Here is a 15469-nt window from a genome sequence, read left to right on the forward strand (position 1 = left end):
AATCCTAGTACTCAGAAGGATGAAATCTGAAGATCTGAGTTCAAAACCAGCCTGGGCAGAAAGCCAGGCAAGAAAGTCTGAGATTATCTCCAATGAACCACCAGAAGACTGGAAGTGGCGCTGTGGCTCAAATGGTAGAGTGCTAGCCTTGAGCTCAGGGACAGGGCCTAGGCCAAGTTCAAGCCCACAAGCCCTGCTCCCCCACAAAAAAAAAAAAAAAAAAAAAAAAAAAAAGAAAGAAAAAATTCAGGGGCTGGGAATTTGGCCTAGTGGTAAAGTGCTTGCCTAGGTTCCATTCTTCAGTGCCATATACAGAGGAAAAAAAGTCAGAAGTGGTACTGGTTCAAGTAGTAGACCTGTAGGCTTTAGAAAGCCCAAGGACAATGCTCAGGCCGTGAGTTCAAGGTTCAGGCCCGGAAAAGAAAAGTTCAGGGACAGTGCCTAGGCTTTAGTTCAAGCTCCAGGACCAGCATGAAATAAAGGAAGCAAGCAGTGACAGAAATTGACCCAGAGAACCTTTTACATCGTCATTTGTCAAGATGAGAGCTAATGTTTGAATTGCAAGTGCAGTTTTGTAAATTGTCACAGATAAATCCTGAGTCATAGCTCAGCTCTTTCAGTGCAGACCAGAATGACAGGGCATTGTCACTGTGATCAGGGCAGAATTGTCCTGCCAGCCTTGGCAGGCCACAACTCAATGGCCAGGACTGTGGAACTGTGGCTGCTTCTGCCAAGGGAGTAAAGAAGCAGCACTGAGGAGAAAGGAAAGAAAAACCCTGTCTGTTACCTGGAATCACACGGGCTTTGTCTTGTCCACAAGTGATTTCTTCTTTCAAAGTCACTTTGAGAGCATTATTGCCTATACTGGAATAATCAGCATTTTCTGTGGCTGGCTGAAGGATGAGTCAGTATTATAAATTCTGGCTTCTGTGCTGGGGAAAATGGGAACACGGGGGAAGAAGGATCATGATGTCAGCATTTGCCCAGGGCTGGTGGAAATACTGGACGACACGACTGGTTTTTGCAGTGTAATAGAAACAACTGGATGCTTTTCTTTTTGTCAGTCCCGGGGTTTGATGAACTCAGGGCCTCGATGAACTCAGGGTCCTGAGATTCTTTTTGCTCAAGGATTGTGATCTACCATTTGAGCTCCAGTGCCACCTTTGGCTTTTTTCTTCTGTTTGTGACACGATCTGCTAAACGCTGTGCAGGTTTCGTTTGCGTCTGAACTTCACAACCTCTGGGCTTGGAGGATCTAGATAAAATACAGACAAAAAAGTAACTCCACGGTACAGAGCTTTGAACAGAACTAATGATACCAAGTTTTTTTTTTTTTTTTTTTTTGCCAGTCCTGGGCTTGAACTCAGGGCCTGAGCACTGTCCTTGGATTTTTCTCAAGGCTGGAGCTCTACCACCTGAGGCTCAGCACCACTTCCGGCTTTTTGCTATGTATGTGGCACCGGGGAACCGAACCCGGGTCATTGTGCATGGCAGGCAAGCGCTTTAACCACTAGGCCAAACGCGTTAGTGGTGGGGAATCGAACCCGGCTCGCGGAGGCCCTGGGGTCCCGTGCTCAGCGCCCTGGGGAGGAAGGCCGCACCCGAAGCCCAACCTGCTCTGCAAGGCCCGCCCGAACGCCCGCCGCCCGAGCCCCGCCCGGCCCCGCCTGGCGTCGCGCGCCGCACCTCGTGACTCGGAGCGCGTTCCGGGAGCCCAGGGCGAGGGGGAGGGGCGGCGGCCGCGGGGAAGGGGGGGGCCGCGGCTCCGCTCTGGGCGGGAAAGGCTGCGCGCGTGGCAGCACGGGAGAGGCCGCGGCGGCGCGCGCAGGCGGCCGCGCCCCGCCCCCGCCCCCGCCGCCCCGCCCCCGCCGCGCTCTCCTCGGGCGGCGCTCGCCGGGCTTGGCTCTGATTGGTCGGCCGCGCTCTGCGCGCTGATTGGCCGCGTGGGCGAGGCGGAGGAGAGCCGTGCGCAGCGGCGTGTGTGGGGCCGTGTGCAGACCCGCGTGTGGCGCAGGCAGGGACCCTGAAGATAAACAGCCGCTACCTCTCGACTCGGCGCTACCGGGCCTGCGTCCGAGTCTCCTCCGCTTCGGTCGCCCCGACGCCGAAGGTGAGCGCTGCGGGTGAGGGCCGTGCCGGGGAGGCCGGCGGGCGGGGCGCGCCGAGGCCCACGGCCGGTCGGTCGGAGCGGCGCGGCGCGATGGCGGCCGCGCCTCGGCCTGCGCCCTGCTGCGTCAGGCGGGCCGTTCGGCCGCCCCGCCGCCTCGGGCCGGGCCTGGGGGGCCGCGGCCGCCCGCCGCCCCCCTCCGCTCCGCCGCGGCCCGGGCGCCGAGCCGCGCTCCGGGACCTCTCCCCGGACCCGGGCCCCGCCAGGCCTCGGGGCCCTCGGGCGAAGGCCCCGCAGGGCCCAGGGCCCCGGGCCCGGGCGCCGAGGCGCGGCTTGGCGGGAAGGCAGTGGAAGGAAGGCGGCGGCGGGGGCGGGCGGCGGGCCGGCCGTGGACCGAGGGCCGCGCTGGCGCTCGCGCGGGCTGGGCGGCCGGACGGACCGGGCGGGCCCGGTGCCAAGGCTGTGGGGCCTCGGGCGGGGGGTCTGCGTGGAGGGCCGGCGGGGCGCGGGAATCCCGCCGGAAGGCCTGGGCAAAGCCTCGGGGCTTCTGGGGTCCCGAAAGCTCTCCTGGTGAAGGCTCGTTTGCGGTACTCGGAAGGACAGAAGGCCCACCGCCCGCGGAGCCCCGAGCCTGTGACCCATGCGGCAGAGCGCTGGCCGCGAGCGAAATGCCCACGGGCAGCGCCGAGTCCCCGAATTCAAGCCCCAGGATCGACACCGAAAAAAAAAAAAAAAAACCCTACAATCAGAAAAAAAAAAACAAAACAGGAATTTTTGGAGCCTTCCAACCACAGTAGCATTTGTTTTTGCTGTTATTTCACAGAGATAAATTTCAAAGGAAACAGGAAGTTTAAGTAGGCCCTACCTAGATTTTTACATAGAGTAAAACCTGTCTTAGGACGACATGATCACCCGCACTTGGGTCTGGGTATATTGATTTTTATGGGTGAAGCTTTCTACTTGTGCCACATGTTAAGCACATGGCCACAGCCGTAGTACTTGCAGAGGAAGTGACTTCATCTGGTGTAGAGGGGGGGGATTTCGATAAAAAAAATGTTCCTAGATCATCCGGCCTTCAGGTCGGGTGTGTCATTCGCAGGCACCCACAAGACAGAAGTTAAGCCAGTACTCTTGATTTTTGGTATCTTTTAAGGGATTAGTTTAATTTGCATCTCCATCTTAACCCTAAATTAATAAGTACGGCCCCCTCTTCTTCTGTTTAATGCAATTTGGGTGAAGAAAAGTCCATTTTGTATTTAAATCGGTGAGTTAAGTTTTTGGATTATCAGTTTTTTACCTGAAATATAAATAGAGGGCCGAGAGTGTGGCCTAGTGGTAGAGTGCTTGCCTTGCATGTACTAGACCCTGGGTTCCATTCCTCGGTAGCACATACACAGAAAAATTTGAAAAGTGGTGCTGTGGTTCGAGTGGTAGAACACTAGTCTTGAAAGCTCAAGGAAAGCCTAGGGTGCCCCTTCCATCTAGTTTACATATAATATGCAATTGTGAGGTTTCTCAAAAGTCCCAGATATGTAGTCCTTATTTTTTTTTTCATCCTAACTACAAAACTAAAAAATGTTGGTGAGACTTACACTAAAGGTTTACCAAACTACTGCCACAATTCTAGGTATAAGTGTGTTGCTTGTTGAACCTGAGTGTTGTGTACAAGGAACTCTTGGTGAACTAGAGAATAAAGTGGATAACTTGGATTTCCAAGGGCTGCATTGATGTCCCCCCCCCCTAAATTATGGTTCTTGGAGACCGTTTCTAGCTTTCTTTTTATTCGTTCTTTTTTTCTTTTAAATATGCTTTAATGAAGGCTGAAGTTTGGGCAACCCTAAATCCAAAAGTAGGTCTTCAAATGTGAGTCAAAAAAATATATCCACATCCAGGTGCTGGCCTGTAGTTCTAGCTATTCAGGAGACAGATCTGATTGTGGTCAAAGGCAGCCTGGTGGAAAGTCCTGACACTTTATCTCCAATTAACCCCCAAAAAACTAAAAAGTGGACTGTGATGTAAGCATTAGGCTCTGTCCTTGATCAAAAAAGTTCAGGGACAACGCTGAGACCTTGACTTCAAGCCCTGGTACTGGCTTGTGCATGTATGTGCACACCCAAATAACCACAGGTGACAGATGATGGGAAGCTATGTCCTTCAGTGAAGCCATCATGCCTACACCCCATCAGCACCACTCAGGATTGTCTGCATATCTCTTGATATTAAGACAGGTTCCTCCAAATAGGTGTAATCTGTAAAATGTTTTCAGTTCATCCATTATAGTTGAACATCTGAAACTGGCTCTGATTTCTTTCTATCTTTCTTTTTTTTTTTTTTTTTTTTTGTGGTCTTGGAGCTTGAACTCGGCCTGGTACTGCCCCTGAACTCTTCAGCTTGAGGCTACCACACTACCTCTTGAACCACAGCCCCACTTGGTTTTTTGTTGGTTAATTGGAAATGAGTCTCACGGTTTTTAGTGCCCAGACTGGCTTTGAACCTCGATTGTCAGATCTCAGCTTCCTGAGTAGCTAGGATTACAGGCGTGAGCCACTGCGCCCCACTGTGATTTCTTTTATAAGGTATCATAAGTGAACTTTGCAATTGCCTTATGATTATTTTAAAACTAATGTGTGTCTGGTATTTGGGAAAGCACAAGATTGATGTCTTAGAACTAATGAAACCACTCACTGTTAAACTATTTAGAATGATTGGTCTATTGGCTCAACACTGACAACAAAAAAAAATTTGCCTTTTTTCTTTTCCTACAGGAATGATAGCTTAAAAAATAGCAAAAAAAATAGCTGGCTCTATTCCCGTGCTAAGCCTCCTGGAAGTGGAGAGCCAGAAGACTTAAACACCAAGGCCGATGACCTGCTCTGTGATGAACTCTTTTTTTCATCCGTCTTACTTAATTCCTATTCTGTCCATGTCAGGTGTTGCTGCAGTAAGCGGGAAAGTCATTGAGACATTCTAAGGAGCTATGCAGTGTTCTGATGTAGAAAATGTTGGGATGATAAAGTGAGGTGGTGTAGCCACCAGAATTCAGGCTGTAACCAACAATTTGGTTGGTTAGGGTCATGAATGTGCAGTAGGGGGTCAACAAAAGCTGATTCTGTCATTTTAAATGAAGGGTATTTTCCTGGAAACGTGTCTACTGTGCCTTGTGATGAGGCTTAAGGAAATTCAGAAAAGTTATGTGAAGGTACACTGCTCAGTAAATTTGAGAAGATGACATTTTAATGTATGGCTCATAGTGTTCTAAGGCCTTTTAGAGGTAATCAGGTCAGACAAATGGATGTAATTAATCAAGACAGGCAGTAAATGCACAGATGAGGATAAGAAATAGACTTGCTACTAGTTAGATATTGTGTTTTTCCTTACCAGAACATGGGTAATGCAGACTTGTCTTGCTTCCTCTTAATGTATCTGCAGTTTATTTTTATTAGAACAGCAAAGTTTTTCAGTACTATGTTGGGATACCAAACTGACTTAGTGGGCCACAATAGTACATTCAGAGGGAAACATCTCCATTGTAGTCTAAACACTGGACCAACAACAGTGAAGCAGGGATAATACTAAGCTTGGGGTATGCAAATATGAATATTCAGTTGTGCTGGGGAAAAATATGAGGAATAGGTAGATATATATCATGACACATTGCTAGTCGATGGTTACATTTTGGGCTAATAGAACCTGGGTAATACAATAAGGATCCTGGCCTGAGTGCTAAATTTTAGTGATGCCTGATGGAAAGTTCTTAGCCTCTTGGCAGAAACTATTAAATAATCAGAAATACTCTAGCGCTTGTTCCCTTGGATTTTTTTTTTTATCCCATTTATTTATTTAGCCAGTCCTGGGCCTTGAGGTCAGGGCCTGAGCATTGTCCTTAGGCTTTCTCAAGGCTAGAACTCTTATCATTTGAGTGACAACACCACTTCTGGCTTCTTTCTATGTATGTGTTACTGAGAAATTGAACCCGGGGCTTTGTGTATGCTGGGCAAGCACTCTACCACTAGGCCAAACTCCTGGCCTGCATTTTTTTGGGGGGGGGGGGAGGGGGTGGTGATCTCTGGGCTGGGCCTGGGCGTTTACCCTGAGCTCTTCAGCTCAAGGCTACACCCCTACCTCTTGAGTCACAGCTCCACTTGGGGCTTTTTAGTATAGTTTTCCAGAGGTAAGAGTCTCACAGACTTCCTGGGTTGACATGGAATGGAGATCATCAAATCTCAGCCTCCATAGTACTTGGAATTACAGGTGTGAGACACTAGCACCTGGAAATTTTTCTTTTTTTCCTTTTTTGGCCAGTCCTAAAGCTCCAACTCTGGGCCTGGGAGTTGTCTCTTAGCTTCTTTTGCTAGTACTACCACTTTTGCTACATCACTTCTAGCTCTTTCCCTTTTTTTTTCTTTTCTTTTTTTTTTTTGTGGGCTCTGGGGCTTCAACTAGGCTTGGGCACTGTCTCTGAGCTCTTCAGCTCAAGGCTACTGCCCTACCCTTAAGCCAAGCCCCACTTTTCTCTTAATTGGAGATAAGGTGTGCCAGATGGCTTTGAACTTTGATCCTCACATCTCAGCCTCCTATGTAGCTGGGATTACAGGCCTCACGCCAGCTCACTTTTGGCTTTTTCTGATTAGGTTATTGGAGGTAAGAGTCTCCACAGACTTCCCTGCATAGGCTGGGCTTAAACTGACACCCACAGATCTCAGCCTCCTGAGTAGCTAGGGTTACATACAGGTATGAGCCCCTAGCACCGGTTGGTTGTCTTTTTAATTGGGATTGCCTTTTCCGTGTTGGGCTTTAATTTCTCCTTGGGCTAAAGCCTTGAATCTTACAATGTTTTTTTTTCCCTAGCCCTTGGGCTTGAATTTGGGGTCTTGGGTTGCTTTTGCTCTACCACTTGGCTCAGCACAATTTCTGGCTTTGTTTCTGTTGTACTGAACATTGAAACCCAGTGCCCTTAAGCCTGCTAGGTATGCACCCTGCCACTAAGCCACATTTCCAGCCCTGAATTCTTTATGTTAAATACTTGTAAAAGAAATTTCAATTCAACATGTCAATTGATGTACTGTGCATCTTGGTCATTGTCATCTCTTCCATCATTCTTTCCTTGTGATTGTTTCTAGTACCAAATACTTTGTCTTATTCAACCTTGTAGATCACATCACCTTTTCAGTAATTTAACAATATGCTTATTAGTGTTTTTTTTTTTGGTTAATTGGAGAAAAAGGAGTCTCATAGGCAGTTTAGTGCCAGGCTGGCTTTGAACTGAGATCCTCAGATCTCAACTTCCTAAGTAGCTAGGCTTACAGGCGTGAGCCAACGACCCTGCTATGCTTATTCGTTTTTATGTTTTTGGTTAGTTGTAGGGCTTGAACTTTGGGCTTGGGCATTGACCCTGAGCTCTTCAATTCAGGGCTACCTACCACCTTACTCCTTAATGGGAGATGAGAATCTGGGGGTGGGGGTGGGGTGGTAGTGTATGGGCTGGATTGAAGCACAATCCTCAGATCTCAGCCTCCTGAGTAGGATTACAGGCTCACTTATTAGTTTTTGTTTCAGCTTAATGGGTTTGAGGATCATAAAATGTGGTATATTTTGATTTTTTTCATTTTCAGTATTGCATAAAATGTATACATATTTTATAGGAGTTGTGTAGCAATTGTAAGCAAAATTTTAAGTAGTTTAATATTATTTTTAATATTCCAAAGCTCTAACTGCAACCATGAGCAGCAATGAATGCTTCAAGTGTGGACGATCTGGCCATTGGGCCAGGGAGTGCCCTACTGGTGGAGGACGAGGTCGTGGAATGAGAAGCCGTGGCAGAGGTGGTTTTACCTCGGATAGAGGTATTTTTATCGAATAAAAATCTTTGAAATACTTCAGTATTCATTAGTACCATGACTGATCTAATTAGCCAAATTGTTTTTGTTTCTGCTCATAATAGGTTTCCAGTTTGTTTCCTCATCTCTTCCAGACATCTGTTATCGTTGTGGTGAGTCTGGTCACCTCGCCAAGGATTGTGACCTTCAGGAGGATGGTAAGTATTTGATACTTCTTAGCACTCTACAGTCACAAGCACACATGTATCACTGCATGGAGTCCTGGAAAGGACTTCTACATCAGATGGTTTGAATAAGACACCACTTTGTAAAGGTTTTATAGTCTTGGTCTGCTCCTTTTCCTTATTGTTGAAGCCTGCTATAACTGCGGTAGAGGTGGCCACATTGCCAAGGACTGCAAGGAGCCCAAGAGAGAGCGAGAACAATGTTGCTACAACTGTGGCAAACCAGGTCATCTGGCTCGTGACTGTGACCATGCGGATGAGCAGAAGTGCTATTCCTGTGGGGAATTTGGACACATTCAGAAAGATTGCACCAAAGTGAAGTGCTACAGGTAAGTGGCAGAACATTGCTGAAAGAACAATTGCAGAGATTGTGTATGTATATGTGAACTCAGGACTGCCTTGATAAGCAAATCTCCAGTCCCTTACTGTAATTTTTTTGGGGGGGGGGGCCAGTCCTGGGGCTTGAACTCTGGCTAGACACTGTCCTTAGGCTTTCTCAAGGTTAGCACTCTATCACTTGAGTCACAGCACCACTTCTAGCTTTTTCCATGTTTGTGTTATCTAGGAATCAAACGTGGGTCTTTGTGCATGCTAAGCAAGCACTGGCCAAAGTTCCAGCTTTTCTTTTTTAATTAAAAAAAAAATTTTTTCCCCTCCCAATCCTGGGGCTTGAATTAAGGTTCTGGGCGCTGTCTCTGAATTTCTTTTGCTCAAGGCTAGCACTCTACCACTGGAGTCACAGCACCACTTTTGTCTTTTGTCTGCATATGTGGGACTGAGGAATTGAACCTTAGGGTTTCATGCATGCTGGGTAAACACTCCCCTACCACTTAGTGACCTTCTCTGCCCTCCTTTAGCTTCTTGATTAGGTAGGATTACAGGCTTGAGACATCAGTTCCTTAACACTGATTATTATTTGGATAGTCTCACTTTTTTCAGGACTGGCTTAGAAACACCTTTTTCCCATACCTTAGATTCTTCAGCCACTTAACCTAGTAGTGGACCTTTCCCTCCATGTGTTTATGTGGTGAAACAAGGTCTAGCTATGTAACCCAGAACAACCTTGAACTCAATCCTAATGCCACAGTGCTGGGATTTATATACATGTGTTTCTGTGCCTAAAGAGCTAATTCCTTGTCCTATTGTTATGAGTGATACTGGGATTTATAAGCTGTTATCATAGGCTTGTGACATCACACCTAACAAGTGTCTCCATGTTATTTTTTTGTACTGGTAGTCAGAGTTGACATCCGGTGCTGTCTCTGAGCTTCTTTTGCTTAAGACCAGTGACCACTTGAGCCACAGCTCCATTTCCGGGTTTTTGTTGGTTACTTGGAGGTAGAGTCCTGTGGACTTTGCTATGCTGACTTTGAATCACAAACTTCAAATCTCAGACTCTTGAATAGGATTTACAGATATGAGCCACTGGAACCTTCATCACTTTCTGCTAGGCTGGCTTTGACCCTAATCATCTTGATCTCTACTACCTGAGTATCTGGGATGACTAATGAGCCTCCTCCACTTAATTTACTAGTAGCAAAAAAAATTAGAGGAAGGGGGTGATCGTGGTGCTTTAAATCTGGCCTGCAGAAGTCCCTGAGCTAGGTCTTAAGCTCAAGGCTAGTGCTCTGTTGTACCACTTTGAACCACAGTGCCACTTACAGTTTTCTGTTGGTTGGTTGGAGATGAGTCTCATGGACTTTAGTTCTCCAGCTGGCTCTCAGCCTCCTAAGTAGCTATGATTACAGTCAGGAGCCACCAGCACCTGGCGAGAACAACTTACAGTCTGTTGGGTATTGTGTCATATTGTTTTTCTTCCCTTTCTTCCTCCCTCCCTCTCTTCCTTTTCTCCCCCCACCCCCCTCTTTCCTGACCACTATCCTTATGCTTTTTCAAGGCTAAAGCTCTACCACTTGAGCCACAAAACCCTCTTCGGCTTTTTCTATATGCGTGGTACTGAGGAATCAATCCCAGGTCTTCATGCATGCTTTGCAAAAGCACTCTGCCATTAGGCCAAACTCCCGGCTTTTTTCTTTCTTTCTTTGGCAATCCTGGGGCTTGAACTCTGGGCCTGGGCATAGTCCTTGAGAATTTTCAAGGCTAACACTCCACCACTTGAGCCATAGCACCACTTCTGGCTTTTTATTTGTATGTGGTACTGAGGACTCAAACCCAGGGCTTCAACCATGTCTGGCAAGCACTCTACCACTGGGAGACACTCCTGGCCTATCATATGCCTTTAATTGTAGCATTCTGGATTGAGACATGTCGATGGATTTCAAAGTCAGTATGGGTTACATAGTGAAAAGTTATTTTAAATGCTCACGCCTGTAATCCTATCTACTCTGGAGGCCGAGATCTGAGGATCAAGGTCCAAAGCTAGCCTGGGCATGAGGGGCTTGGCTAAAGGGTAGGCTGGCAGCCTTGAGCTGTAGAGCTCAAGGACAGCGCCCAGGCTGAGTTCAAGCCACAGGACCCACAAAAAAAATTGTAGTCTTGGGCGGGGAGTTTGGCCTAGTGGTAGAGTGCTTGCCTAGAATGCACGAAGACCCGGGTTCGATTCCTTGGTACCACATACATAGAAAAAAAGCTGGAAGTGGTGCTGTGGCTCAAGTGGTAGAGCTCTAGCCTTGAGAAATGTCCAAGGACAGTGCTCAGGCCCTGAGTTCAAGCCCCACAACTGGCCAAAAAAAAAAAAAATTGTAGTCTTAAAGAGAAATGTATTTATTTGTTAATGGCCTTTTGCTCTGTACTGACTTACTTAGCTTTACTAATTTGATTGGCATTGTGAAATTTTTTTTTTTTCAGGTGCGGTGAAACTGGTCATGTAGCCATCAATTGCAGCAAGACAAGTGAAGTCAACTGCTACCGTTGTGGCGAGTCTGGGCATCTTGCACGGGAATGCACGATTGAGGCTACAGCCTAATTATTTTCCTTTGTCGCCCCTCCTTTTTCTGATTGATGGTTGTATTATTTTCTCTGAACCCTCTTCACTGGCCAAAGGTTGGCAGGTAGAGGCTATTCCCAGGCCAGTGAGCTTTACTTGCCGTGTAAAAGGAGGAAAGGGGTGGAAAAAAAAAAAAAACACGACTTTCTGCATTTAACTACAAAAAAAAGTTTATGTTTAGTTTGGTAGAGGTGTTATGTATAATGCTTTGTTAAAGAACCCCCTTTCCGTGCCACTGGTGAATAGGGATTGATGAATGGGAAGAGTTGTGTCTGTCAGACCAGTAAACCCATTCTGGGTTTCTTCAATATTCCCATGCAAGAGGTAAAACCAATTCTGGAAGTGTCTATGAACTTCCATAAATAACTTTAATTTTAGCATAATGATGGCCTTGGATTGTCTGACCTCAGTAGCTATTAAGTAACATCAAGTAACATCTGTATCAGGCCCTCATAGAACATACAGTTGAGTGGGAGTAAACAAAATGAGAAGGCAAAACGCATTAAAGGCTGTAGGAGAGGAATTGGAATAAAAGCCTAAACCAGTACAGCTTCACAGTGCTGATGCTGGATATACAGATGGTGATGGCAAAGGTTAAGAACACACATTTTCAAAGACTAAATCTAAAACCCAGAGCGAACATCGATTCTCAGAGTTAGCATAATTTGGATTTATTCAGGAATTGCAGAGAAATGCATTTTCACAGAAATCAAGATGTTATTTTTGTATACTATATCACTTAAACAACTGTGTTTCATTTGCTGTAATCAGTTTTTAAAAGTCAGATGGAAAAAGCAACTGAGTCCTAGAAAATAGAAAATGTAATTTTAAACTATTCCAATAAAGCTGGAGGAGGAAGGGGAGTTTGACTAAAAGTTGTTTTTGTTTCAAATTTTCATTATTTTGAATAAAATGCCACATTAGGGTGGAATGTTGATGGGGACTGGAAACTAGAACTTGTAGCACTAAATCATGTTGGTAACAAGGAACACACAGGGTGCTTTTTGTTTTTGTTTTTTTGCCAGGCCTGGGGCTAGTGCTCTACCGCTTCAGCAACATGCACTGCTTCTGGTTTTTTCTCTATATGTGGTATGGAGGAATTCAACCCCAGGGTTTCTTCCGTGTAAGGCAAGCACTCTTACCACTGATGCTCGTGGCTCAACATAAATGTTATGTTTGGATGGAGGGGTTTTTTTTTTTTTTTTGTGGTGCCAGATTTGGGCATTGAACTTAGGGCCAGGATGTCCCTTAGCTTGTTTTCTCAAGGCTAGCCACAGCTCTTAGAAGAGCTTTTTGGTGGTTAATTGCAAGTGAATCTCATGGACTTTAATTTCTGGCTGGCTTTCAATCATGATCCTTAGATCTCTGCCTCCTGAGTAGCTAGGATTACAGGTGTGAGCCACAGATACCTGACTCTTTGATTTGTGATGCTGCAGTGAACCCACCTCATGTTGCTAATAAAGTCATAATTTTTTTTTCTCTTTTTTTTTGCGGAGGGGGGGGGGGGGCCCTGTCCTGGGCTTAAGCTCAAGGCCTGAGCAATGTCCTTGGATTTTCTCAAGGCTAGAGCTCTAGCCCTTGAGCCTAATCACCACTTCCGGTTTTTTTCTGTGTATGTGTTACCAAGGAATTGAACCTGGGTCTTCCTGCATGCTAGGCAGGCACACTACCACTAGGCCAAACTTCCGGCCTTTTTCTCTCTTCCCCCCCCCCCCCCTCTTTTCTTTTTTTCTTTTTTTGGAGGTCTTGAGACTTAGTCAAACTCTGGGCCTGGGCATTGTTCTTCAGCTCAAGGCTACTGCCTTACCCCTGGAGCCACTGTCCCATTTTCTAGTGATTAATTGGAGGTGAGTCTCACGTGTTTTAGTGCCCAGCCTGGCTTTGAACCTGGATCCTCAGATCTCAGCCTCCTGAGTAGGATTACAGGCATGAGTCACCTTGCCCAGCCCTTTTGGCCCCCCCCCCCTTGTTTGGTTTAGGAGTTATCTTGAGGAAAAAGGGAACTTCTATTAGCATTGTAATGCTAAGAGAAGTGCTCTGAGGTCTGTTGTAATTTTGCCTCAGGACAAAAATGCTGTGTTAGTTTCCTACTGATAATGTGATAGCGATCAAGATCTGCATAGTCCTTCTGCCATAAATATATAAATCTCACCGGCCTCCAGAATTTCAATGGAAAAGACAGTGGCATACCTGGAATAGGCACCCACCTAAAAATGGAAGAAAATAGAAGTTAATTGGTCTTGATCAGTTTCAAATTCAGCTGGAAGCCAGGCACTGATGGCTCATGCCTACAAATCTTACCTACTCAGAGGGCTGAGAACCTGGAAGATAGAGGTTTGGAGGCAGCCTAGGTGGAAATCAGAGATTTCATCTCCACTTACCCAGCAAAAACTTGATTGGAGGTGAGCTCAAGTGATAAGATGTAAGGTATACACAAGAAAGCTGAGAGATTATAGCCCTTTATTACACAGATTGATGTAGCTCAGAGTTGGATACTTGGCAGACACGATAGGCTCTGGGTTGGATCCCCAGCTTTAGTGTATTTGGGGGTCCAGTTGAGCTAGTACTATTAGATTTTAAGAGCCTCATATATATTTTCCATAAGGTTTTTTTTTTTTTTTTTTTAATTTGCTGCATGTGGTGGCTCATGTAATCATAGCTACCTAGTAAGCTGAGATCTGCGGATCCAGGTTCAAAGCCAGTCTGGGCACTAAAGAAAATGGGAAGTGGGGCTGTGGCTCAAGAGGTGTCCTTGAGCTGAAGGACTTGGGAACAGTTCCTTCGCCCAGTGTTTAAGCCCAAGACTTAGTGGTGCCATCACTGGCACCACTAAAAGGCAAGAATGCAATTTTGACTTTTTTTTTGGTAGGTGAACATAGGGTCTGGGCAGCAGCAGGTCAAGCTCCTGCTTACTGCTGATAGAATTCTGGGTGTTTGCCTTCCTCTCAGTCCAAGTAGGCAGTGCTTCTGGTACGAAGTTTTTTAAAAAGAATTTTGTGTGTCTTCTGTGTATATTACAGGAACCTACTCCTATTAGGTGGGCTCTTGCAGAGATTTATTAATCTTGTTTATCCTGGTGTCGAGATGGTGGTCAGTCTAAGTCACTTCATATCTCCAAAGGTAGTTCAATATTTTGTGTCCTAAATATAGGTTGTCTGGCTGCATTTCCCCCCTCACTTTTTTTTTTTTTTTTTTTTTTTTTTGGTGGGTCTTCGGGGCTTGAACTCTGAGCCTGGGCGTGGTCCCCGAACTCTTCAGCTCAAGGCTACCACCCTACCCCTGGGCCTGGGTGTTGTTCCTGAGCTGTGCAGCTCAAGGCTATTTATTGCCCTACCCTTGAGCCACCACCCCACTTAGCATTTTGGAGAGGCTAATTGGAGATTTATGCCCAGGCTGTCATTGAACTGTGATCCTCAGATCTCAGCCTCCGCTGTAGCTAGTATTACAAGGCGTGAGCCACTGGGACCGGCCCTGTGTACCATTTTCTAGTAATTAATTTGAAATCAGTCTCGTTCTTTAGTGCCCAGGCTGGTTTTGAACCTCGATCTTCAGATCTCAGTCCCGCTGTAGCTAGGATCACAGGCGTGAGCATCTTTTTGCCCTTATAAGAATCCCTTCTGGGCCAGGAGTTTGGCCTAATGGTAGAGTGTTTGCCTAGCATGCACGAAGACCCGGGTTCGATTCCTCGATACCTCATACATAGAAAAAAGCCGTAAGTGGTGCCGAGGCTCAAGCCTTGAGGAAAGTCCAAGGACAGCGCTCAGGCCCTGAGCTCAAGCCCCAGGTCTGGAAAAGAAAAAAAGACTGGGTGTTGGTGTCACACGCCGGTAATCCTAACTAGAGAGGATCACAATTCAAAGCCAGCCCAGGCAGGAAATTTCATGAGACTTCAATTGACCACCAGAAAACTGGAAGTGGTGCTGAGGCTCAAGTGGTAGGGCTCTGGCCTTGAGAAAGTCCAAGGACAGCGCTCGGCCCTGAGCTCAAGCCCCCTCTCGGAGCTTGTTGCTGGTGTTGGTTATGGGGGTGCTGGGAGGCTGGACTGGGGGATCACGGTTCAGAGCCTGCCTGGACAGGGCCCTTTCTCACTGGATGAACGCCAGGATTGGGACTCGAACACCTTCGCAGCTCCTGTCTGTAACCTTGGCTAGCAGGGCCGTGATGGCAGCAGACCTTGTCAGTCGCTGCGCACTGCCGTTACTCCACTCCCAGGTATCAGCGTTAGTCCTTCCTGCTGCCGAAATGGCCTCAAGCTTAGGTTCTGAAGCCCCCAGCTGAGGACTCCCGCTCTGATTGGCTCCCGGGGGGAACAGGGGTGGGGCGAGCGCGGAGAGGCCCCGCCCCAGCTCCTCCT

General features: G+C 46.9%; 1 protein-coding gene across 4 annotated transcripts; it reads left to right on the forward strand.

Annotated features, from left to right (window-relative positions):
• Window positions 1-1960: 1960 nt before the first annotated feature.
• Window positions 1961-11978, forward strand: Cnbp (CCHC-type zinc finger nucleic acid binding protein). 4 transcript variants are annotated; one of them, XM_090323921.1, is made up of 5 exons: window positions 1961-2110; window positions 7813-7929; window positions 8049-8139; window positions 8294-8497; window positions 10977-11978. In XM_090323921.1, the coding sequence occupies exons 2-5, from the start codon at window positions 7827-7829 to the stop codon at window positions 11092-11094; spliced, it is 516 nt and encodes a 171-aa protein (XP_090180047.1). In that variant the 5' UTR covers window positions 1961-2110; window positions 7813-7826; the 3' UTR covers window positions 11095-11978. The 4 variants fall into 4 exon arrangements, with proteins under 4 accessions (XP_090180047.1, XP_090180045.1, XP_090180046.1 ...); XM_090323919.1 differs by having other exon boundaries at window positions 1962-2110; window positions 7813-7950; XM_090323920.1 differs by having other exon boundaries at window positions 1964-2110; window positions 7813-7950; window positions 8049-8141; window positions 8299-8497.
• Window positions 11979-15469: the final 3491 nt, after the last annotated feature.

Source organism: Megascapheus bottae, chromosome 33 (assembly GCF_031878675.1).
Source record: "Megascapheus bottae isolate mThoBot1 chromosome 33, mThoBot2.hap1, whole genome shotgun sequence".
Taxonomy (NCBI): Eukaryota; Metazoa; Chordata; class Mammalia; order Rodentia; family Geomyidae; genus Megascapheus; species Megascapheus bottae.

Excerpts from the sequence above, each read along its gene's own strand:
- Cnbp (XM_090323919.1), top strand. The coding sequence starts at position 7,827 with ATGAGCAGCAATGAATGCTTCAAGTGTGGACGATCTGGCCATTGGGCC. Across the intron at positions 7,951-8,048 it reads TGGTTTTACCTCGGATAGAG|GTTTCCAGTTTGTTTCCTCA; the intron begins GTATTTTTATCG and ends TGCTCATAATAG. Across the intron at positions 8,498-10,976 it reads ACCAAAGTGAAGTGCTACAG|GTGCGGTGAAACTGGTCATG; the intron begins GTAAGTGGCAGA and ends TTTTTTTTTCAG.